At 43.1% G+C, this 23,441-nt stretch overlaps 1 protein-coding gene and 1 pseudogene across 3 annotated transcripts in view; one reads left to right on the top strand and one right to left on the bottom strand.

The window, feature by feature from the left end:
• LOC142563710 (uncharacterized) overlaps positions 1–23,441 on the bottom strand; it is an 80,301-nt gene that overhangs the window by 24,715 nt on the left and 32,145 nt on the right. For 2 of the 3 annotated variants that reach the window (XM_075674305.1, XM_075674306.1), the window contains 2 exons: positions 12,793–12,962; positions 5,319–5,470 (listed from right to left, as the gene is read on the bottom strand). The exons of the other annotated variant lie outside the window; for it this stretch is intronic. In XM_075674305.1, coding sequence (XP_075530420.1) covers positions 5,319–5,470; positions 12,793–12,916 — 276 coding nt within the window. In that variant the 5' untranslated portion in view covers positions 12,917–12,962. The remainder of the gene's footprint in view (positions 1–5,318; positions 5,471–12,792; positions 12,963–23,441) is intronic. 3 annotated transcript variants of the gene reach the window in all.
• LOC142565113 (U4 spliceosomal RNA) lies at positions 16,991–17,105 on the top strand (annotated as a pseudogene).

The raw sequence follows: 23,441 nt of genomic DNA, 5'->3' as shown, positions 1-23,441 counted from the left end.
CGCTGAAGCCATGTTTTTGTCAGCATTTATTTGAATTTACTGTGTTGAAGTTTCGGTTCTTCAAACCTATGTAACGACACTGATGGGTTGAATGGCGCTCACTGATAACACAACCACCAGTGAAGCTCAAGTCTTCAGTAGATTAGAAATCAAAAATGCTCAAATTATTCTGGTAGTGACTTGTTGCAAAATGATGCTTAGGTAGTTCTCTAACTGCAGGTAAAAAATCACTCTATGCTCATCAGACTACATTGCAACCTGCATATCAGATCAGTAACACTAGAACAACGTTCTACTTATGCGTCTATTTTGTTTCAAATTGCGGAAGTTCAGTGATTCACTCGTTCCCGCTGCAATGTGGGCTTCTTCGTCAACTTTCTATGGGTGTGTGGTTAATGAGAAAATTTCCTAAAATGTTTGCCCCTCATTTAAATTTACTTCTACATTCCAAAAAAAAACAATGTATTTATTTTCTCCATTTTCCTCCGCTTCCTATAATGGGTACCAGGTATGAGAAAATTGTCAGGTTTGAACTAATTCGTTTCTATGGAACAAGCTGCACTAAAACCTGGACTAATTTTACTACGGATATACGGCTACAACTGCTCAGAAGTTTTTTCTTCGAGCACATCCTGGAAAGGATGAAAAATATTGCGGAAAAATGGAAGTTATCGCGCTCTATATTTGCTACTGAGAAGAGTGCGACATCTCGACGAACAAATGAAGGTCATATTCCATATGCCTTCAAACTTTTTTCTACTAGCGCTTATCCAAAGACACGTTGACATGAACACAACCAACTATCTAAAGATTTTGTTTACTCTTGCCGCAAAGACACTTCCAGCTTTCACACCATTGCTACACCGTGTGCATACTTTGGCATGGTAAATTAAAAAAAATAAGAAGACCATGTTTCTATTTTTCTTTTCACGGGCTTAACAAGCATAATTATATCTATGCCACCAGTATTGTTAATTTTACGCATAAAAATATAAATGATCCTTTCCTGCAATACTTTACGGGCGTATTCTTACAAAAAGTTACGTTTTTTTTACCCTTCATGGGAACCTCTGAATGTCAGTTGCTGCCAGACTGCAAGTGATTGTCAATAGGGCCGAAGTTACTCGCAACCGCGGTTTGTACTTACATCAATAGAATGAATCCATCGAGCAATTTCGTAGCTGTCTCATGATCGTCTGCATTCTGTTTAAACGCGTAAGCATTTGTATGCCTACCCAACAAAGAAACCAGTCTGTCACACGACGAATCACTATAAAGAAAATATTCTATAAATGATTGTTTCTATGAAGGCTTTCTGGAAATAGTTGGTGATTTTGTAATAAAAGGCATAACTGGAGCCACATGTAGAGCCAACTTGGCGCATGGTAGACATCAGAAAAATTATGATTTTACATAAATTTAATGCCGAATACACCACATCCCCTTTGCGTTTCTGTGGTCGTGATGTGCGCTTTCCATTGGGGAGTTCCTCGACCGAAAAGAATGCCACCGATCTATGAAGGTTCGTGCGCTTCGCGTTCCACAACACAGACCGATAAGCAGTGATTGACTTGATAAAGATGATAAGGAGTCATTAGGGGTTGTAGGGGTCTTATCACGGTGCACAGAGGTTCGACGCGGATAGATAAGGTGCTAATGAGGGAGAAGAACATTTAATGGTAGGATCAATGCTGGTAATGTTAACAACCACTGATATACGTTGATAAAGGTCGGATAAGTTCGATAAGGTAAATAAGGGTAGGGTCATATCTAATAAGGTTCACAAAGGCAGGTAAGGGTTGATAAGGATTGGATCGAATGCGCCAACATTGATACCCACTGATAATTGTTAAATAAGGCTCGGATCGAGTCCGATAATGTTGATAACGACTGCTGTATACAGATCGCATCAAGCGTCATAACATTGATAATTACACTGGGCAGCATGGAGATGAGCGAGTGGCACATTGCTTGCGCTTGCTTAGACTATTCCCAGAGGAGTTTCTCTGTGAATGTTTTCGTGCCGCCGTACCAGGGCAGTTCATTCTCTCGCCGTTTGTCCAGCTTGCATTCGGTTATTGCGTTTTGAAAATGATTTAGAAGGCACTTACAAATACACAGAAATAGCCGCTCAATGATAGATACTGAGTCTGCCAATAAACGACGTAAGACGCATGCAATCTTGTTGCGAGGCCGTGAATGGCGTGGCGGCTCCTGCATCCACCGTGCTTTCTTTTTCCTTACGTGCACACAGAATAAAGCAAAAAACGTATTTTTGTGTGCTGTAAAGTTCATTGAAATCATAGTAGCATAACACTCCGTATATACATCATAATAAATTTTTATTGATTTATTCGGTTCGTGTATGGACTGCTGAATTATAATTGCGAACCTACTATTGAGTTGAAATGTTGACGTGCTACTGACATTTTTAGACACTTCTGTTTTGTATTAAAACGGATGATTGTTTCTTCACATACATTTCATGAACAAGCAGCTACACTGAAGTTCAAAAATTTTATATACGGTGTTGCTTTATAGTATAGGATTCTTCATTAAATGACCAAATGGTAATAAAACATTTGAACTTCCCAACACCTCCAGCCATGTCATTCCTCACTCCTTTCCGTTATTCGTGTTACAATAGGAAAGCGCATTTTAATCCAGTATATACTTCCAGAAGAATAGCCACAGCCCAATTTGATCAAACTTTAAAACTGATAATGCAGCTGTGGATGACCAGTAGCAAAAATATTCCAGCTAACAGAGCTCTCGCATGCCAAAAGAGCGGCAAATATATTATTCACGTGTCAAGAAACTGCATATGATTTTCAACAGATATGTGAGCCTTGTTTAAGGGAATCCGTAAAACAGGAGCGAACCAACCGTATATGTATTTTAAGTGGCTAACCCTTCTATGTGCACTTGCATCCATCCGTCAGAAAATGGGAAATACGCATGAATTATGTAACATACGCTAAGAACGCAATGTTAGGAAAATAAAACTGGATGATAAGCATGAAACATTCAATGAATGTTAAATAAGCATGACGTCACGGACCACTAGATTTGCAAGAATTTCAAAACAGCCAGAATTTCTACTTGCACAGTGGCGCAATAACACATGGACGGCAAAGGAAGCAGACGAAACGTGTCCCGTCTGCTTCTTTCGCTCTCCGTGTGATTTGCGCGCTACTGAGTGAATAATGTCATGCAAGCTCGCACATCAGCCTGTCCTCTTGAGAATTTCGAACAAATTCGCTTTCTCATTGTTTGCGCCTCAAATGACGCTTTATTAGAATGCTGTGCCGATAGTCTTACGTCATACCACGTACTTAAATTGCAGGTTTAGTTCTTTTAGAGTCATCACCCCCTTGATATCACGCGTGTTAACGCGTTTCCTGCCGTTTGACCCTGTGCTATTGTAGCGGCGGTGCAGTCGACAGCTCATGGGGCCTTGAAAGTGCGTGCGTGCTCAATGATAAAAAAGAGTTGTAATTTTGCGTCTCTCGTTAGGAATAGAAGAATGCAATCGTGAAATGTTAGAAAATTTATGGGAGTAGTAATCCCTTTTCTTTTTTCTTCTTTTTTTCTCCCGCTCCTTGCTCTCTGCTGTCGTTTGGACCTTCTGGTTATTAGTACCAGTCAAGTTGCTTTTGTAGCAACTTTTTTCCTAAGGCCTTGACACTTTGTTGCTTTTATGAATAAAGGCATATTATTATTATTATTATTATTATTATTATTATTATTATTATTATTATTATTATTATTATTATTAAAATTATTATTATTATTATTATTATTATTATTATTATTATTATTATTATTATTATTATTATTATTATTATTATTAGAAGTAGCTCGGTGCACTCGGCAAGGCACGACAACTGGCCGCTGGGGAACTGCCAGCGTAAACGCGAAGGAGAATGAGCAGGGTCCATGACGTTTCGTCTCCTGCTCTGCCAGCGTTTGCGAAGCGGGAAGTCGTATTGGCGCTAGAGCATTGCTTGCGTGGCAGTGGAAACACCACCCTTGTGTTTTTTTCTTAAATATAGTGGGGAGTCTTATACCTCAAATGAATAAATAGTTATTTTCTCCCAGCGGACAGCATTTACGAAGTGCGTCCGTACATCTTGTTTAACAAGTTGGACGTTCTCTGTCTACTGCTGTCTTCATTGGCTTCATATCTCGAATGCTATGATAAATATCTGTATTCTGCGCTCGAAACAGCACATGCGAACTTTTGCGCACTGCTTTAGGAGCTCAAACTACATTTCTAATAATGCAACCAGAGGACAGAAAGAAAAACTGTACTATGCACCACCTTGACGACTGCCATTTACATTAGTTGCTCTTCCAAGCCTCACCCGCAATGATACACAGCCAACTCGTTGATTGCGTTGACTCCTAACGGTGGAAGGTCAAAGCTTCGAAGGAGTCCGAATCGTCCAGAATTACATGCACACAATGTAAGTAAATGCGAACGATTTCGGCTCACAAATTTGCAAAGCCGGCACAAAAAAACTAATAAAGTGAGGTTCCGCAAGCAGTGTTTGCGTTCACATAGTGGCTGTAGATGCCAAACGCTCTGTCGGTAGCCGTTATTGCCTCTAGCCCACTCTGTTTCCTATGAAGCGCTAGAATATACGTTCTAAATGTAGAATTTTCAGAAAACGAGACAAGCGGGACCATGCTTATTGAAAGCAGCTCCAAAACCTTACTGAACCATATACGTGACACCTCAGTAACGCGGCCTTTAAGACAATGAAGACAGTTCTCGAGGCACTGGCGGTGATGTGCGGAGATGTGCGTGCGTGTCCTTACCATGTGCTAAATTGTTAGATGTCTATAGATTTCATGCAATTCGAACATTTTAAAATATACAAATTTTATTTATAATGTCCTGGCGTAGTGCAAACCAAGAAAAGTTAAACAATGCGCAGAAAATCCCGTGCATAAGGAACTCGGAGGTGCACAACTAAACTTCCGGTGTCGACAGCACGAAGCCGTAGATTTATATAGACCATGCTATTCGGACGTTTTATATTATTCAAATTATATTTATAATGTCCTGACGTAATCTAAACTCACAAAAGTTAAAAAATGCGCAACAATTATCATGCATTAGGAACTCAGACGTACTTAAGTAAACATCCAGTGTCGAGAATGCGAAGCGGCATACAAATTTAATAGTTTGGTAGTTTCCAGCAGTGCTAACCAGCATGCGGGATAGACAATTTTTTTCCGTCGTTCTGTCGTACGAGTACATGTAATTCTACTCGTTAATGCTGTATTCTAGAACATGATTGTGTGGTTACCTTTTCGAATAGTTTTTCGAAGTACTCTTTTATTTGGCTGTTTACAACCTCAGTATATTGAATGTTTTCCTTCGTCTTGTTGAGGTAGGCCGAATCATAAAAGACGTAAGCGTACAGTGTAACATTTTCACCAATGGGTTGCTCTTTGCTACCTGGAACATAAAGATGAGAGTCTAAAAATATTTCGCAACTTTGGCAATCCTAGTTCATGTCCTCTGCAAGATATCTATTGCTTTAAACTGAAAATAAAGACAAAATTTTAAGCTAAAACGTCATGTTTACTTTAAGCAAGGACAAGGAGTAATAGCCAGGATCTCAACTTAAATGCTACAGCGAATCTCAGTCAGGCATATGAATACCAAGTTGAACTTGGCTCTGCAACCAATTTCAACTTGGGCTAGGGGTCACCCACATGCCAATCGTAAATTTCGGCTGACTGCAGGAACACATCATAGCATTTCTTTTGCACCGTAAATTCTTTCAATGAATGTTTCTATTGAGTGGATCAACTGTATAAACCAAAATACGTGATATTCGTGACGCTTCTGCCTATGAAATGTCTTTATAATTTTTTTTTTGCTTTTTGAGAATTGTGCTTCCGGTACCCCCTTTTTTTTCTCAGCATGAATGCAGTGTAATGATTTGGCTGAGCCCTGCTTTGTACGCCCTTTAAACATAATATGAACGTTTCATGTAGCCTACCCTAGACACTGAAAACATCACAAACGCTTGCTTTTCAAAAAGAACGGTCTGATAATTCCGCCAAAAAATCCATATTTCTTGTCATGTTTAAAGTCTTCGAAAGCGCACCACCTCTCCTTATCATTCAGGCGTTACATGTCGACAGTGTAACCTGCCATTGGATGCAGCTACATACAAGTTTAGCAGTAGCTATGATAAGGTACTTAGGAGATCTGTGATTTAAGCCTCGAAATGCATCGAGCACTTTTTGATACTAAAAAAATACTTCGTTCGTCCATGCTCAGCTACCGTGGCCTAATTCGAGCAGCGAGGAAAGCTAGATCTCTCATTTAACAAGGGTTCGCTGAATGGTCATGAACACTAGGCGGTCAAAATTATTCTGTACTCATTGACTACCGCATGTCGGTATCGGGCTATTGCTTTACGCTGCTAAACTCACTATTTGTATCAAACACAAAGTTACGGCAGCAAGTAACATGATAAAAAACCGAAGTATGATCAGTATCCTTGAAATGGGGTGGCAAGTGCTATCAGCATGCGTTGAATGCGTTCTTAGCATGAAAATTTCGTTGTTACTTTATCGAGTCTTCGAATAATAAGATACTGATTGATCTAAATATATTGTTATAATCTGTCATTTTTGTTAGTGTATTTACGCTACCAACTCTTTAGCTCTATTTATCTAATGTCTAAGGCAAATGTACTTATTTTCAACTGCGTAGACGCAAAAATATACTTGCTATGCTGGCAGCTTAGGCACTGAATTTCTCCGTTTCCAGGCTCCCTCAGTGGTGCTCTCATGTCAATTCCTAAATATTTTGAGGCAGGCATTTTGGGGTACCTATGCACAGCTACCTTAACTAGGCAAAATGAAGTGTCCTGGGGACAAACGAGCGCTGCCATATACTGTAATGAAACACGTTTGCTTGTTAAGGCCCTATATTTTAGTTACCCGAACCACACAATAAGTGAACTTGAGTTTCACAAGGCACTCATATATGTTTTTGATGAAAATTCATTGAGTATTTTATAACAGTTAACAACCCACTTGAACCAGTGATAAAATGGGTTAGAGTAGATTCCAATTGGACTTCTGAACCAGTGAGAATTGTGCAACATGACAATTTTTACAGTGTAGGAACTATATGACAAAACAAGTTCTCTCCCAATTAAAATCCACTAAGACAGATACAGACAACTCACACAGAGCGTCGCATAACATTGAATCCCTCGGCAAGCGAGCACATTTTCATTAGGTATGAGAAAAGGGCGCAAGTATAATTTTTAGCCATTATACAAGTACAAGCATGAGTTTTACGGGCGACTAAAACAGTCAAACTAGTACTGTAAGCTAGACAGCGATCCAACAGAACTACACAACCTGACCGATGGCCGATGGCTTTCAAAATAAATAATTAGGAAGTTTGTTAGCTTGTTTTCGTAATGATTTGCACTTGTTTTGATTTCTCGTAGAAGTAATCTTCGCTTGTCTGAATAATCCTGCTACATGATCAGAATTATGCCACCTGCGACAGCCTATTTTTGAATATCACGGATAGGTTAGGAATGATCACAAACGTCAATGCGAGAGTTAGGAGAAACTACTAGAGCTGTGGCTTATGCGACCTTTGCAGGCAGATGAATGATGCACGTAATATACATAATAATGGCATTCCTATTTATTGCCTTTCTACAAAAAACCTCAACATACTATGCTGTCTCACAGACATCTCTAAGCACATCGATATCTTCATGAAATATTGGAATATATTTCACGGATTATTGGACTTTTGGTATTTCTATAATCAAATAAGCAAATGCGTATGCCTAATCCTGGCCAGTCGACCAGAATTGTTATGCCCCACTACGACGCCTACATAAAACCTGCCTGTAAAGCGCACCAGCTTGTTAATAAAATGGTTGGTGATACTTCAGGCTTTCATTGCCTTTGTTCCTTTATTAATTAGTCATTTTGTATCTGGCAGTCAGAATGTGCCCGTCAGGCGCCGCGTGGCTAGTACAGCAGACGCGAAATTTCACAAGCAATTATAGTTCTACAATCGTTGCTTCACGCAGCAATAGAGTTCATATTGGATACCCGTCGCACCTCATTCCGCTACCGTCTTTGACAGGGTGTCAGTAAATGTAACGTATAACGCAAGACGTTCACCGCCTGCCTACCCCGACGGTAGCGTATAAAGTTAGGAGATTAGATAGAGGAAATACTTTCTACTTCGGCAAACTCTCCGCGACAGCGAATGTGGTGATTTCAATGAATTTTCTGCAGCAATAACGCCGAAGAGAAGCGCAGTTTTCCGCGCTTTCAAACCCATCTTCCCACAGTACTTAGAAGAGACAGAACAAAGTGTAAAGCAGGAGACACACGGTACGATTCGGCGTCCGATGCGACGTGCGGCGCCGCATGCTCCGGCATGCGGCATACGACGATTCGGGGCACACGGTGCGTGCATCCGAAAGATCGAGCGACGCGTATGCTCCGCCCTTATCCAGCCCCCCAGGTTGACTTCAAATCCACGTCGAGAAGCGCAATATAAACGACTCTGCACCACAATGCTTCGCCTTACGTGAACACTGCCAATAAAATCATGCCCCTGCAAGTGACAGAACCCTTCACGACGGCGCGTTGTCCACTGACGACTCTGCTAACAGCCAGCGATAGGGCCGGTAGGCCTAGCTAGACAGACGCCGCGGCCGCCAGCGCTTGCAATCCAGGCCGAGCTCGTCGAAATGCGCTTATGTTTACCAAAACAATTAACACTGTACACTTAGGTCCCCGTAATTAAATACAATTGGTTTACTCGACGCAGTCTTTGCGAAGGGCAAAGGTGCAAGCCAAGCGAGCAGCCTCGCTCAGACGGTCGGTGTGTGATGTCCGCCCGCGAAATGCCCTCGCGTCACGGCTCCCGATCATGCCAGTAGCTTAGTGCTAGCGTACTAGGCGCTGCTTTTCATAACAGGCACACGTTCCAGATAATTTTACTGAACTGGTAACTATATCGTGTCGGAAACAAACTGCAGCAGGCAAGGAAAAAAAAAGAAGACTGCGAGAAACCGGCCCGCCAGCGCCGCCTCCGTGGAGGGAACGTCACAGAACGTCACATGCCAGCCGCGCTGTCCTTCGCTGCGGCCAGACGACGGTGCGGTTGTCGGACGCGTCTGACGATGAAAATCTGCCCGGTTTGTCGCACACCGGACGTCGGATCCGGCGCTTCGGCACCGCAAAACACCTCGATTCCGGCTGCCGTTCCGGCACGTCGGACGCCAGATCGGACACCAAATCGGACCGTGTGTCTCCCGCTTTATATTTGTTTCGACACTCTAATGTTTGTTGCGTTTAGCGGATGGAACCAATAGCATCAGCTCTAGCTGCATGACTGCATTGCTTTGCACTTGTCCTGGTTATGCCATCTCTTGCTCTCTGTACAGTAGCAAAAGCGTCTTAGAAACTTTCTTTTGACGATAACGAAGTACTACGTTTCTTTCTTTCTTATGATCCTTATATTTTGGCTCTCAGTAAACAGCTTTCCCTCATTCGCCCCCGGAAAAGAGGGTGCACAGATGCAGCGTTCCAATTCTTTTTGAAAAACAGTGAAGAACACTTCGCCGAAGTACGATTTAATGCATGATGAAGGAAAGACGAGCGTGCGTAAATTCTCCCCCTTCTTCGTGGGGAAATACCGCGAAAATAGGGTCGGACCTGTCTACAAAACCACAAAGATGACCAATGGAGACCTGCTCCTTGAATTGAAGGACGAAACTCAATATGAGAAAAAGAATGACTTGAAGTGTATTGGAGTTGTAGCAGCCGCTGTGTCGGCACATGAATAGGAGCCGTTGAATAATATCAGAAGACGAGTTCTTGGACCTTAGAGACGAAGAGCTGCTTGAAGGTTTTCACGATCAAAGTGTTACCAAGGTGGAAAGAATCCTAATCTGCAGGAATAAAGAACAACTTCGAACAACAAACATTGTAGCAACCTTTGGTAGTAGTGTGCTCTTCAACTCCTGCCAAGACTTTTCCCTCGTTTTCGATCTGTTCAATTTTTTTCGTTTCTTTCACTGAAGTAGCGCCAAATTTGTGTGGTGAACTTTGAAGTAGGGAGGGGGGGCAGCGTGTAATCAAAGGGCTTTTTTTTCAAATTCACAATAGTTTATTTCATCTCAATTTTTATAGCTGCAACTTCTGTAGCTCTGTTTTCGTAATAATTTAATTTTCCGGTTGATATGGATAATGCTGCGTGTTATCCAGCGATTTCGCTTACTAGTTTTCCTAATACGAGTAGGAACAAGGCGCTCAACGCAAGTTATGATGCTATATTTAAATATTTTCCACGGTTGCTCCAAAGACTCGCACATTGATGCTTGCTTGAAGTAATTAAATTTTAATCATAAACTCGATGTTGGAGGTGTCATCTGCATTTTAAGATTATTTCACTTTTACCGAAAAGAACGGTATCTCTACACTGCATACACTAGTCTGCATGTTAAATGACAACATTTTATGGTTTGATGTGCCCTCGAAGATATCTAATGTATATTGCGACGTAATGCGACATGTTGTGCGATAAGAACACGCGGTGCAATAATGACTTTGACTTTTCTTTAACCCTAGTTGGTTCTCGTACACTTTATTTTTCATGACATAGCAACATTTTATGTCCGAGAGTTTTTCTGAGCTAATTGTTTCTGTCTCGCCGAGCAATAAACCTTGCCAGGTAATGCGTAGCACAGTAAAGTCTCCAGCCATTATCAGCCTCACGCTCCTCTTAGCATGGTCACCGAAGAATTTGCTTAGTGAATACAGAAACTATGGTGCAGAGGCAGGTGGTCTGTATACTACGGCAATGAACTACACTCTATTTTGAAATGTAAGATTACACCACACACATTCGGGAACACAATATTCAGTGGTAGAAGCTTCGATGTTTTTTAACTATGATGGCAGCACCAAGACCTCGTGAATCCCTGTCCCACATAAAGGCCTCAGCTCAACCAGGTTAAGATCCTTTGCAAGTGCAGTGACGAAAAAGCACGAGAGCTTGTAGATGCTTACTATATAAAAAAGAAGGGACAAGCATACATCAGCGACACATCGATCATACTTTACACTAGTGAGGTACGTTTCCTAGAAGATATGATTACCTGACCCACGCCGTTGCTTTTTTTCTATTTTGTGTTCTTTCTCCTATTATCTGCTACTGATACCCTGATGTGCCTGCGCTGGCAGGAACTGATGTTTAAGTGTTTCACTCAAATGAACCTCAGTTGTTAGTTTGCGCCTGTCCCGTCTTCTTCCTTGTGATAGTCTACAAACGCACCCAATATCTCGAAATACAATAAACGAACTTGCCCAACAACGCATCCTCCTAAACTACGTTTGCTATCGGTGCCCTGTCCCAATGAATTGAAATGTAATCGCAGCAAGAAAGCTTCTGCGGTTCCATGTGCACAGAATCTACATTACAGATGCATTATTTTTACAACTATGAAGTTAGGGACTGCCTAGCGACCCAATGTATTTTGCTGGCGTGCTAAAAATATCGTTTTATTCATTCGGTATGTGGCTGACATTGTTCCGGCGCAAACTCAACAAGAGACAATTTAACAAGAGCCACTTATGTTAAATGTGAAAATAGCGTCATGGAGCCTCCAATAAATAGGGATCCAACATATCCTCTTGCAGTGTGATCCCATGCCTAATTAAAACGGTATCACTATCATTTTATTTTTCGAGTACACAATGGTTACGAGAACAAAACTAGACAGCTATTCAAGGAATAGTCTATTTTCAACGATACGCTTGTAGCAATCTTCAATAAAAGGCAAGAGCTCCGCTTCTTTCATTGCGCGTGAATTGATGAATGTGATAGGAAAAATGACCGCCATTGAAACATGTGCAAGAGCATGTATTCAACTGTAGCAGCTTTTCACGGACAACATTTCTGCATCTCAAAAGGCATCATTAAACGAAGCATAGTTTGCTTCAAGCAAACACGTTCTGCGCTGCGGCAATGGCACTGTGCATTGAACAGCGGAACTCAGCAGCTGTTCGCACCAATATAGCACTTGCAATTTTTTAGTATCAGACGCGCGACGCTTCGATACTTCATCAAAGAGAGCATATCACCTGGTATTTGTGACGCGTGGCATTGTAGTCTTTCATTTCCTTTGCATTCTGGCTATTATTTGCCAAGTTCTACAATGCAGCTCCAGGAAATCTTTTTCGACATTGAGAAGTCTCCTTAAGAGTAAAGGTAGACTGCTACACACGTCTGTTTCTATAGCAACCAGCTTATGGAATATGCAGTATCCATATTTTGTCCAATCACGTTGGAAAACCCTTTCGTGACTTTTATACTGCAATTCTAATTTCCACCGAACTCGTAACCACAATAACATTTCTGATGTTTACCTCTTTGTATCCTTTAGTAGACTAAACTATTGGAAGAGAACTTGTTGTAATGCGCTCTTCGTATTCTTTGTCGCATTCTAGCCTGCCCTTGTGGGATCAACAAAAAAAAAAAGAAATGCTCGTGCCATATGTGTCGCCGCTGCAAATTAGTCAGAAATTTCGTTTATGCGAGGTGAAACATATTCCAGCATGGAAGATATAAAAAACAGATTGCATAAATTTTGACTACCACTGTAAAAAAATTTTGGAGTCTACTTTCACACCACATTGGTAACGTAGTATACTTCCAACTCAAATCCTAATAATATATCATTATTAATTAAATGAAGGGATACTTACTATCGGGTACAATGTCTTCTGAAGCAGAACTCGGAGCAAGCAGCGGGATGCAAAGGCACCAGAACAGTTCTCTAACAGAAATCATCGCGGAAACTTCGTATTGCTTGATGAGTATCCAAAACATGGCATGTTACTTATATACATTCCAGCACAGCCCTTCTCAACGATGCCTAGAAATGTCAGCAATTGTTATTTAGTAAAGTTGAAACACGTCTCTCGTTCTGAATAGAAAGAGTAAACGAAAGGCCGAGAAGAACAAATGCGCACACAGCGGTACGCAAAAATAATCTAGGAATTGCAGTTTCGCCGAACGGATGAATCACTGATCGCGATAGCAAGGTTCTAGCATGGGCGTGAACTTCTCGGAATGTGTCCTAACTGTACGCGGGTGCAACTAGCTCAGTCCGCCAAAATTTCTGGCAAACTGAGACGTGTAGGTTCTGTATTGACTTCTTTCTGTATTGTTCTGCATTCTGTATTCTGTGTACTTCTGTATTCAGACAGTCTAGGTGCTGTGTTGACGTCGCACAGGCCCCGTTAAGCAGCCAGTAAAGAGCCACGACATTATAATTACCCTGCTTTCTGATTTGAGCACTGATGTTACTTTCCCCTTTTAATATTTGAAAATCTGAGAAATATTGAATGCATGCCGCCTGAGTTTACGGGCTGCCCTCCACAAAATTCTGACGAATATTCAGTGAGAAAGCATTATTTCGTATGAATAGCATCAGTAATACTCTTCTTGAGGAATCAACCCGCTTATACGGCATGAAATAGCGCATAGCCTACGTACATGTAATTTGTGGAGACCTCCACGGCGACGCCGACGACGAAAAGAGGCGTGGATCAAATAGGCGACCAGCATAAAAAAAAGACATTCGCGGCTAATAGACCACGTTCTAAGAAATCAGATTGCTTATTTTAGAATTTTTGTTCCGAGGAAGGCATTAACGGGGCTTTCATGACATTGTTTCCGTTAAAATGTTCAGATTAGATTCTTGGGCAAAGTTATTTTGCTGAGATAGCTAAAATATGTGGTTTTGTTTAGCTCGCAAAGCTGGCTTAGCTCTTTGTAGTATGTAGCTTCAAATGCCTTCGGCTCTTTATTAATTTCTGCCTCCCTCTGTCCTACTGCACGCTGTACCACATTAAATTAAGAAAACCCAACTAACCCAAACCATCACCCTTCATAAGCATGGTGGTTCTGACAGGACTAGTCTGTCGCATGCACGCTAAATGCTATTTTATACTGCATGATACTGTCTCGGCGTTGTTGATAAGTTTTCTATACGTAATTCCAAATCACGCAATAGAGCCGGCATTCGCGGAAATCAGATTGCGCTAGAACTTTTGACAAGAATGGATGTCGGCCAAAGGAGACGTCGGTCATATACATATTGGAGATGGTAACCCGCCAGCAGCGAAAATCACTTACCTATGAAATGTTTTGTGCATTCAATCGCAAGGGGACCTCATTGAGAAAGCCTGCTCATTTAAGTGGAGTTTTAACTCGTGATGTGTTGACAGGTTTTAGGTATGTTTTTCACTAGCCTTACTTTAAAAGAACTCGGTCTAGAACAGGCAGTTTTCCATAAAGAGAGACAAACAGCTTTCTTGCTGGGCACCTTTCAGCATATGCACGTGGTCAGCCAACTAATAATTTTCAATCTACTCAAAACAATTAACAGCGCAACACACCTCTATTTACACAGGGATGACGTCAATAATTATTATGAATATTTACCACACGAGAAATTGGACATGTGAAAATCTTTCCACTTTGACATCAGAAGATGTCGGCTAAGTCGAGAGTACTGCATATGATGCACGTTTTACAAAGAATTGCGAGCTGGAGACAGTCACGCGAGATTAAGAATTGGGGACAAGGTTTCACTTTTAAAATGCACTAAAGAAAAGCCGTTCTTAAGTGCTGAAAGGGCATAATTGTCGTCCATGCGCAGCTCTTCATACTGCGTTATCGAATGGAACTATCAAAGATCAATTTAACTGCCATGAATCTTAGAGACTTAGGCTCATACTGGTGAAACAAGATAAGTGGAAGATGGTGGTATACTTTATCTTCCTGTTTTAAGATATTTTTAACCTAAAGCAGGAACTGTGTACGGTTCAAAAACTTCCGTGAGCACTTTCCTCTCACACGTAATGGGTTGGTTCTCTTCGCGGTATTATTCCTAAGTATCAAGCATATATTAAGGTAATAAATATGAGCTGGACTTGAGACTGAAAATAAGTGATAACTTCATGGGTGGATCATAACTTCAATATATCCCTCCCCTCATAGAGGGGCTAATTATTTTGTGGGGCGAGCCAATTTTAACTACATTGCATTCAAAGGAGCATCCAGGTGCCGGTACTGGTAATTTTATTGCGTTACAGTAAGTCAGGTGCACCACGTGAACTTAGCTTCTTTCTGTGTTTCTTTGTGATTAGTGTCACCAGACAGGCATAGGAGCAGATGCCCCACACAACTCCGTCACGAATATGGAAAGCACGGACCACAGCGGTGACGTTTGCGCAGAGGATTTTGGAAACTAAGCTTCAACGTGCTGACGCAAATGCGACAAAGGTCATTGCGACCGACTGAGCTCAGTGCGACCAAAGTAACATTTACCGAAGTGTCAGTTCGGCAGGTGCAGTATATCATGGTTTTCTAAAAGGCATAGGCGCGGTAAATGTCAATCGATACGTTTTGCATTTTTCGGTACTTAAATTTCTACTTCGTTAGTCACCTTTCTGCATGTCACGGAGGGCCCCACTCCGGATGTATATCACCTTGTGTGTGATTGCGAAGTACTAAAGCATTCCGAAAGGAAAAACACGGTTTAATGTGGCGACATCATGGGAGAACCTAGTCCGTTGTGGGCTATTGGAAATGAGACACCTAACTCTCTACCGTGTTTATCAACTAACATTTGCAATGTTTAGTGACAGCTATCGATCTCCCCCACAGCGATTGAAGCGTTCTCTCCTTGAGTCGTCACGAATTACACTGGATGGCCAATAAACACGTCGATGTTGCATTTCTTCGCAAGTTTCTCCGCAACAAACTTCAAAAGCATTTATGTTGTAGATTGGTCATCAGAGCATTTTATCGTCAGTGCTGATATTCGTAGAGGAATTGAAGTCTAAGTGCGAAGTAGGTCATCTCGCGTTTTGTTTTCCGAAAAACTCTTAAACTGCATATAAATCTTAGCTACGGATATTAGGAGAAGCCCTACGCGTACATCTACAGCAGGCACATTCGGCCCTTCAATAGTATAGAGCCCAGCCAAGCAATAAGGTTTCTCAAAACTACTTACTAGGTGGTTAAAGACCCTTTCCCGTTTGCCATGTTTTATCTACCTCTACCTCCGTGGCCACAACCGCACGGTGGCGCTGGGCACTGCGCTCGACAGACATTGATCCTGCGTCTGCATGTTTGGTTCGTTGCCTTGACGCATGTGTTTGTAGCGCAATATATGCCACTATAACGTAGAAGTTATTCAGAAAATATATATTCGTGGTTGCAATTTCACGTATGCGCTGTGTATGGCAAGAGAATGCAATAGAGTACCCTTGACTTTTTGTGATTGATAGACATAACTATAGAATGATGCCCACTCAGCAAGTAAGCATATCCTAATACCACAGTCTGGCAGTTCGCCTCATCACTCTGACATCATTCTGAAACCACAAGTTCCTAACTTTTACTATGGCAAGCACCTGTATGTTGTATCATGCATTCACCCTGGGATTTATTTGTAGGCAGTAGCGCTGTTATGAACTGTAATACGAAATGAAATATAAAGGATGTAGCGTGCAGAAACGTGTGCAACCACAATTGGGAACACTGGTCCATCCAACAGCCCTTCTGTTCATTTTAAGGTCTCTGTGATGGTGGCGTGTAAGCTTATAGTTCACAGAATATAATGTGGTTGTTTGTTTGGAAGTACGAACAAGTGAAAGTAGAAGTATGGTTCAATGCTTGGGTCGAGCTCCTCAGACGGTGTCCCGCCTATGCGTGGTTGTGGCAGGCTGGCGTGAGGCAGCATGCGACACAACGGGGCGCCCAAGAGGCGTTTCGGATGCTGGCGTGATATGGATCGCCGCGAGGGACATTGCGGACTTTGCGCCTCAGTCGTACAGGAGGCGCGACCGACGAAGAACATCCGCGTTTGTCAGAGCGCAATGAGCGGTAACCTTAGCCACATTAGAGGCAGTGTTGCATCCAGTGAAGTTCTTACTGAGGAGCGACTATTGCTAGTTGAAAACTTTTCCCAATCCATTGAAGTCATCGGACGCCCACTGATTGGCCGATTGGGCATACTAGACGGACCGATTGGGCACTACGTCACGCGAAGGCTATAGTATCACCGAAAGTTTTTGTCTAAGAGTGCGTCTCCAGAAAATGTGTAGACACCGCTGCTCAGCAGAAAGGCTAGTATGTGAGTGTGAGCGCGCACAATGCTAGCACAAGCAGAGGAAGGCAGAAAGCTCCCCTGGCTCCGCGGCCGAGGCGATTGAGCGTGGCGTGTTGGTGCGCCCTTTTTCCTACCAAATCGACAGCGATGTTCGCTTCAATAGACACCTGATAGGGTGCGCATATTAAGAAAGGCCCCAGCTGCCTAGAACTAATTTCTTGCACTCTGAATCGTCGTCAAAAATGCAGCAGAGCACGTGACCTTATGCCCTCTGCGTGCGGGCCGCGCATGCGCCGTCGTTACTAGGACACCACGGTGGCAGCAGCAAGGACAATGGCGTGAAGAAACCTCCAGTGGTTTTATATTTTAATAATTGGAAAGCATTACATTCGCATTTTTAAAATCCGATGTAGTTGTAGGCAGCGTGACTGAAAGATGTTACCGAAAACGGCCGAATGCGCCAGGAATAACTACATGAGAAAAATGCTCAGACTAACGTCAGATTTTTCAGGCAGGATACTGTAAACATGGTAAATTATTGACTTCCGAAAGAAAATTTGGTGTGGATGGGATTTGATACCTGAATTCCGGGGTGCGAAACGCGCACGCTTAACCGACGCCACGGTGGCACTACGGTAATTGGCGACTACAGGTGTGCCTAGTACGTGCGTCATTGGAGAGGTCACGTCCCTGCCTCCGTCACTGCCTCGTATGTGCCATTCTTCTTTGTATTCCATCGGTGCTGTGTCTGCTGCGATGTGCCCTAGACGACAAATCATTAGTGTATAAAATTTGGATTGCCTTCTTCGCGCATCTTTGCACACGTCACGTCGCTGCGTCATGTAGCTCCGTGCGTCACTTGCTCATTGGATTTCATTGGTGCTGTGTCTACTGGGATCCACTCTGAGGCGGCTGCCTTAGCTGCAACTGCGAAACACGGTCGCCACCGGGAGCACGCCTCAGAAGATGAAGCAAGGGAACACACACACAAGGAAAGACGACATAGTCACGAAATACCTACCATCAGGCATAAAATAAAATTGATTGTTCTTCAGCAAAATGGCCCCAATATTTACAGCCTCTCTGCTACCTATGCGCAAAGACGCACCCTGATTCAGCAGAACGAACTTAGTGCATGTCAAAAAGAAACAGGAAAGATGTAAAAAGAACACCGGAAAAAGATGTAGTCCAAGAATAGTCGCATAGTCAAGAGGAAAATTCTGATTCCAGCTCGAACAAAAACTAGCTCAATATCTCTATTAATAGCCTGATCTGGCAACCCTGTCTGGCAATTTGGCAACGCTATCGAGTCAATATACCAATGTAATCTGCAAGCTGAAGGTTGCAAACACAAGTTAGGCGTGCGGTGGTGGGTATTTGCATTTGTTCAGTCGGTACTCTTGCGTGATGTCTCTGGAAGTGGTCATGCGATCCCCCCCCCCGTCCACTGCCGCATCGCTCTGCCTGTGGCCGAGACGTCTGGGTTGCCGTTGCCCGCGAGTGAAGAGTCCGTGAGGGCGGTGGTCCATGCGAGGAAATTCTCTTTTATGTCATCGGATTACGTCAGTATCGCGTTTATTTATATTCCAATGCAATGCCATGGAAAGATATTAAAAGAATAATCTTGCTATTTGTAATCAGTTGAAGTTTAAATGTCATTATCACTGTTTTTTGACAATAATGAAATACAGCCGTTTTAGCAAGGTACCATATACCATACATAAATATTCGCAATATCGACGTTTAGCTTCGCTGCTGGAGTGTTAATATATTGTTCATTGTAATCTATTGTTAAGCAGCCGACTGGAGAGGGCCAAATAATAGGATATTGTCGCGAAGATAACTAAGACGGGCTCGCCTAAACACAACAGCCTTCTGTTAACGATGGCCGACACCAAAAAATCCCGGGGCCGCCACAACGGCGTCGTTCCTCGTCTTCTCTCTGGAGATCAGTGCCTTGAGTGGGCGGCTGACTTCTGCTGATCGCGACTTGTAGTGGGCAGCTTACGTCGCGTCATTACTCCCCCCGGTCTCTGATCGTAGGGCGACAGAGGGCGCCGGAGAAAGTCTTTGAGACGCACACGTGTTCGCATCCGTAGTACGGTTTGATCCGTACTCCGTGGATAATCTCGGCTCGTGGCCATCGCAGGCTCGAGCTCATAGTAGTACTCTGAGGGACTACTTCATAGTTCACGTCTCTGAGTCACCTCCTGATCTTGTACGGGCCAAAGACCTACGCAGTATTTTTTTCCGACAGCCCCTGATGACGGATGGGCGTCAAGATCCAAACTTAGTCGCCAGGTTCATGCTGGATTTTCCTTCGGTCACTGTTGTAACGGCGGGCGTCATTACTCTGCTGGAGGTGGATGTGGTTGCGAGGCAGCGTTCGAGCTTCTTCGGCCGATGATGTCGTCAGCATTGTTGCTTCATTTTTTGGTTGTCGACCGAGAGCATGCCGTCTAAAGGTGTTACGCGGCACCCATAAACCAGTTCCAATGGTGTGAATCCGGTGGTTTCTTGCACAGCCGTATTGTATGCGAATATCACCTACGGTAAAATTTGGTCCCATACCTTGTGCTCTACGTCAACGTACATCGAGATCATGTCGGCGATAGTTCTATTGAGGAGCTCCGTAAGTGCATTATTTCGTGGGGGATAGGCTGTAGTTTTCTTATAATTGGTGTGTGTCGGTGTGACGATCTGCTGCATTAAGTAAGCAGTAAATGCAGTCCGTGTGTTGGTTATTAAGACGAAAGGTGCCCTGCGACGTAATGTGGTGTCATGAACAATGTACATGGTGGCATCTCTAATTGCTCCGCGGGATATAGCTTTTGTTTCTGTGTACTGCGTTAGGTAGTCCGCTGTGACGACTATTCATTTGCTGCCTGTGGACGACGTAGGTAATGGACCAAGAAGATCTATTCCAACCTTTTGAAACGGTAGTGTAGGAGGGTCCAGGGGTTGCAGAAGACCAGCAAGTGTCAAAGTTAGAACTTTGCGCTGCTCCCAATCATGGCAGCTCCTCACGTAGCGCTGAATGGACGAGAACAGCTGCGGCCAGTAACACTACTGTCGTATGCGCACTAACGTCCCGGCAAAGCCTAAGTGTCCTGCGCATGGGTCGTCATGACACGGTTGCAACACTTCGCGCAGTGAAACTGGGACGACGGGAAGGAACGTTTCTTGGCTGTTTTCGAAATTATTTTTGTAGCGAACATTGTTGCGGAGGTTGCGAGAACTCCACCCTCATGCATTGGTCTTGGGAGAACAACGTAGCTCCCTGGAGGTACAGACTGAGGGGAAGCAGTGTACTGTCTCCACATTGGAGGTCAGCCATCTCGAGCGAGGCAACATTCCAAAGGGCACCAATTTCATGACGGAAAGGGACTGCTGTGCCTTGCGGTAAGTGCTGATATTCGTTGCTGAATTTTGTCAGTAGGACAAATGAGTGTCCATTCTAAAGCTGGGCGAGGCCCCGCGCAACGTACCTGTTCCGTTCTAGCATTAACAGAATGCCTCGGCGATGCCCTCATAACCGTCGAATGCCTCGCCCGTTACCAGGGTCACTGGCTGCTCCTTGGTGGTACCGTTATGTTGTCATCGGCGATGCGTAAGGCGTTTCCGATGTGGTTTTTGTTGACAGCGTCGCTTGCTATGGCTTTCGCCGTAGAGAACATCACACTAGGTTTTTTTCGTGTTGATTACGGCTTCATTCACCCGTGGAAAGCCCATTCCGAGTATGTCCGTCGAGCAACTGGGCAGAATAATGGAGACCCTGACGTACGTAAATCTGCGAATCTACATTGTCCGCTTTCTCGTCTTATCCGCGTTCTCGTCCTAAAGCACGGTATTCGATGCGCTCGGCGTCAGCGGCCTCAACTCCGGAGGTAGCTTAGTTTTCCGGCCTTGCAGGGCTGGGCGAACGACGCCTACGATTGTCTCGAGGAAACACGGCAGTGGGTGATCGTTATCGAGCGGGCGATGAAGAATAGGGCTCGTGCCTTCGTTGCTCGAATGAATTCCCACGACGCACGATGAAGTTCTTCATCTCCATAGGGCACTCACCAGATCGCGGACGAGGAGCACCTGGAGGGAACGCACTGAGACCCACGAGCCAAAAGGAACACATCCTGTAGACGTGGCCAGCCTCTCTACAATGAAAGTATAGGGGCCTGAGGCCAGGAGCCCACCAGACGTCGCTTTTTCGCGGCCTCGACTCCTCGATGGACGGTGGACTGCGACGCCTGAATGCTACTTCCGTTTTTGCGGTGGGGCGAATGATGTTTGAGGGCCAGTAGAGCGACAGTCATCGTACAGCGTCCGCATAAATCATTCAGACTGGTTCCAGTCGTTGTGGTACCTCGTAACGTTCAGGAGCTTGGATGACTTGTCTTCTCTCGTCGCACACAATCTCTGCCACATAAATTTGTGCTGTCGGCGCGTCGGTTACCTGCAGTTTCTGGAGCTCTCCTCGTACCACAACCCTGATCATGTCACGCAGGCCCTCGAGGTTGTTTCCCGAAGTCATGCTAGGGGGGCTGTTCGAAAGTTCCATCACGTTGCCGTCGTACTGTCTGGCACGCTCTTGAAGGGCCCTTTCAAATGCTCTTGCTTCAGCAAGGAAGTCCGCTAGTTTAATGGGTGGATTTCGAAAAGCCTAGCCTACTGTTTTCGGACCTGAGAAAGGCATTTGATTCGATAGACCACTATACCCTAACTGAAAAATTGGAAAGATATGAAGTGCGAGGCGTTGCGGATGACTAGATGAAAAGATCTATATGTAATAGGAAACAGTTTGTGCAACTGGGAGCTACTGCATCTGACATGCATACCCTACATCAAGGTGTCCCACAAGGTTCAAAGTTAGGACCGTTGCTATTTGTAGTTTATGTTAATGATAATACAGATTCAGCAGGTCCACAAACGTTGGCAATGTATGCATATGATACAAATGTGTTCTTTACACCTGATAACACAACAGAATTACAGCAGTGTGTAAATGAATGTACAAGTTTGTTATCTGACTGGTTGGCGACCAACAAACTCCAGCTGAACGCAACTAAAACAACCTGCCTTATATTTAGGGCGCCTAATAAAAGAATTGAGGGTAGAATACAAGTAAAATTTAACAACTACCTTATTAGGTAGGTCAAACAAAAAAATTTTGGGGAATATATTTCAGTGAAGAATTGTTATGGAATACACATGTAAATTCCATTTGTGGTGAATTGTCAAAAACATCAGTGTAATCTCTAAAATTGCACACCTGATCCCTGTAAGGCTGAAAAAAAACAACTGCATAATGCACGTATTTATTCAAAGCTTTGCGTCGTTATATTGGTTTGGGGTACAACAACGAGAACAAATTACACGAAATTTATTACCTTACAAAAAAGAGTTATCCGCTTATATGTAAATTACTATGGCCGTTTATCAGATCTAAGAACCGGTCCACTACTCCAAAAATATGATATGGTGCGTGCGGATAGGATATATCATATGCAAAATCTTCTAGAAATCCTAAAGAAAAATCCATGCGCTCAATGTAGTGAATGTAAACTCTCCGGATACTTCTTGTGACACAGCTCACGACACACGCCAAAAGCAAGGACCAATTACGGGAAACAAACATTTCTCTATCAGTCCACACAAATAATGAACAGTTACAGTGCATCTGTATCCTTAAACACTTCTTTACAGACATTTAAAGAAGGAATAAGATATTGATTAGATAGGTAAGACATATACTTTAAAATTGAATAAATGCGTGAATAAAAATGATTCAGCCATGAATTACATATTTTTCTTTCTTTTAAGGATTGATATATTATTTCATTTAATATCCATTGTTAGGTTTTGTATTAACACAAATATGTTTGCATTCACGTGCTGTTTCCAGCTCTTTATTACTTCTGGCACACAATTAGGATGTTTTATTTTGTTTTTGTTTTTATGCGCGTTGTTGCCCTATATTGCTCCATAAATTCGCTGACGTTTATTTAGTGTATAATTGTAGAACTTTTGCATATCATTGGGATCTCAAATGCTTACTTGTACTTAACCGTTGCTGTACATTGTACTGTACATTAGAAGAATCGAATGACCATGGACATTGCTACCATGAATTTTCACAGTAACCAATGCTGTTGTAACGCGCAAAATTGTGCATATGTGTGTGATCTGCTGTCAAACCTGCCGTTCGTGGGGGCTGAGACCTTTGTCAGGCTT

This window comes from Dermacentor variabilis, chromosome 11, assembly GCF_050947875.1.
Source record: "Dermacentor variabilis isolate Ectoservices chromosome 11, ASM5094787v1, whole genome shotgun sequence".
NCBI classification, from domain to species: Eukaryota; Metazoa; Arthropoda; class Arachnida; order Ixodida; family Ixodidae; genus Dermacentor; species Dermacentor variabilis.
This window is presented reverse-complemented; position numbering and strand designations above follow the sequence as displayed.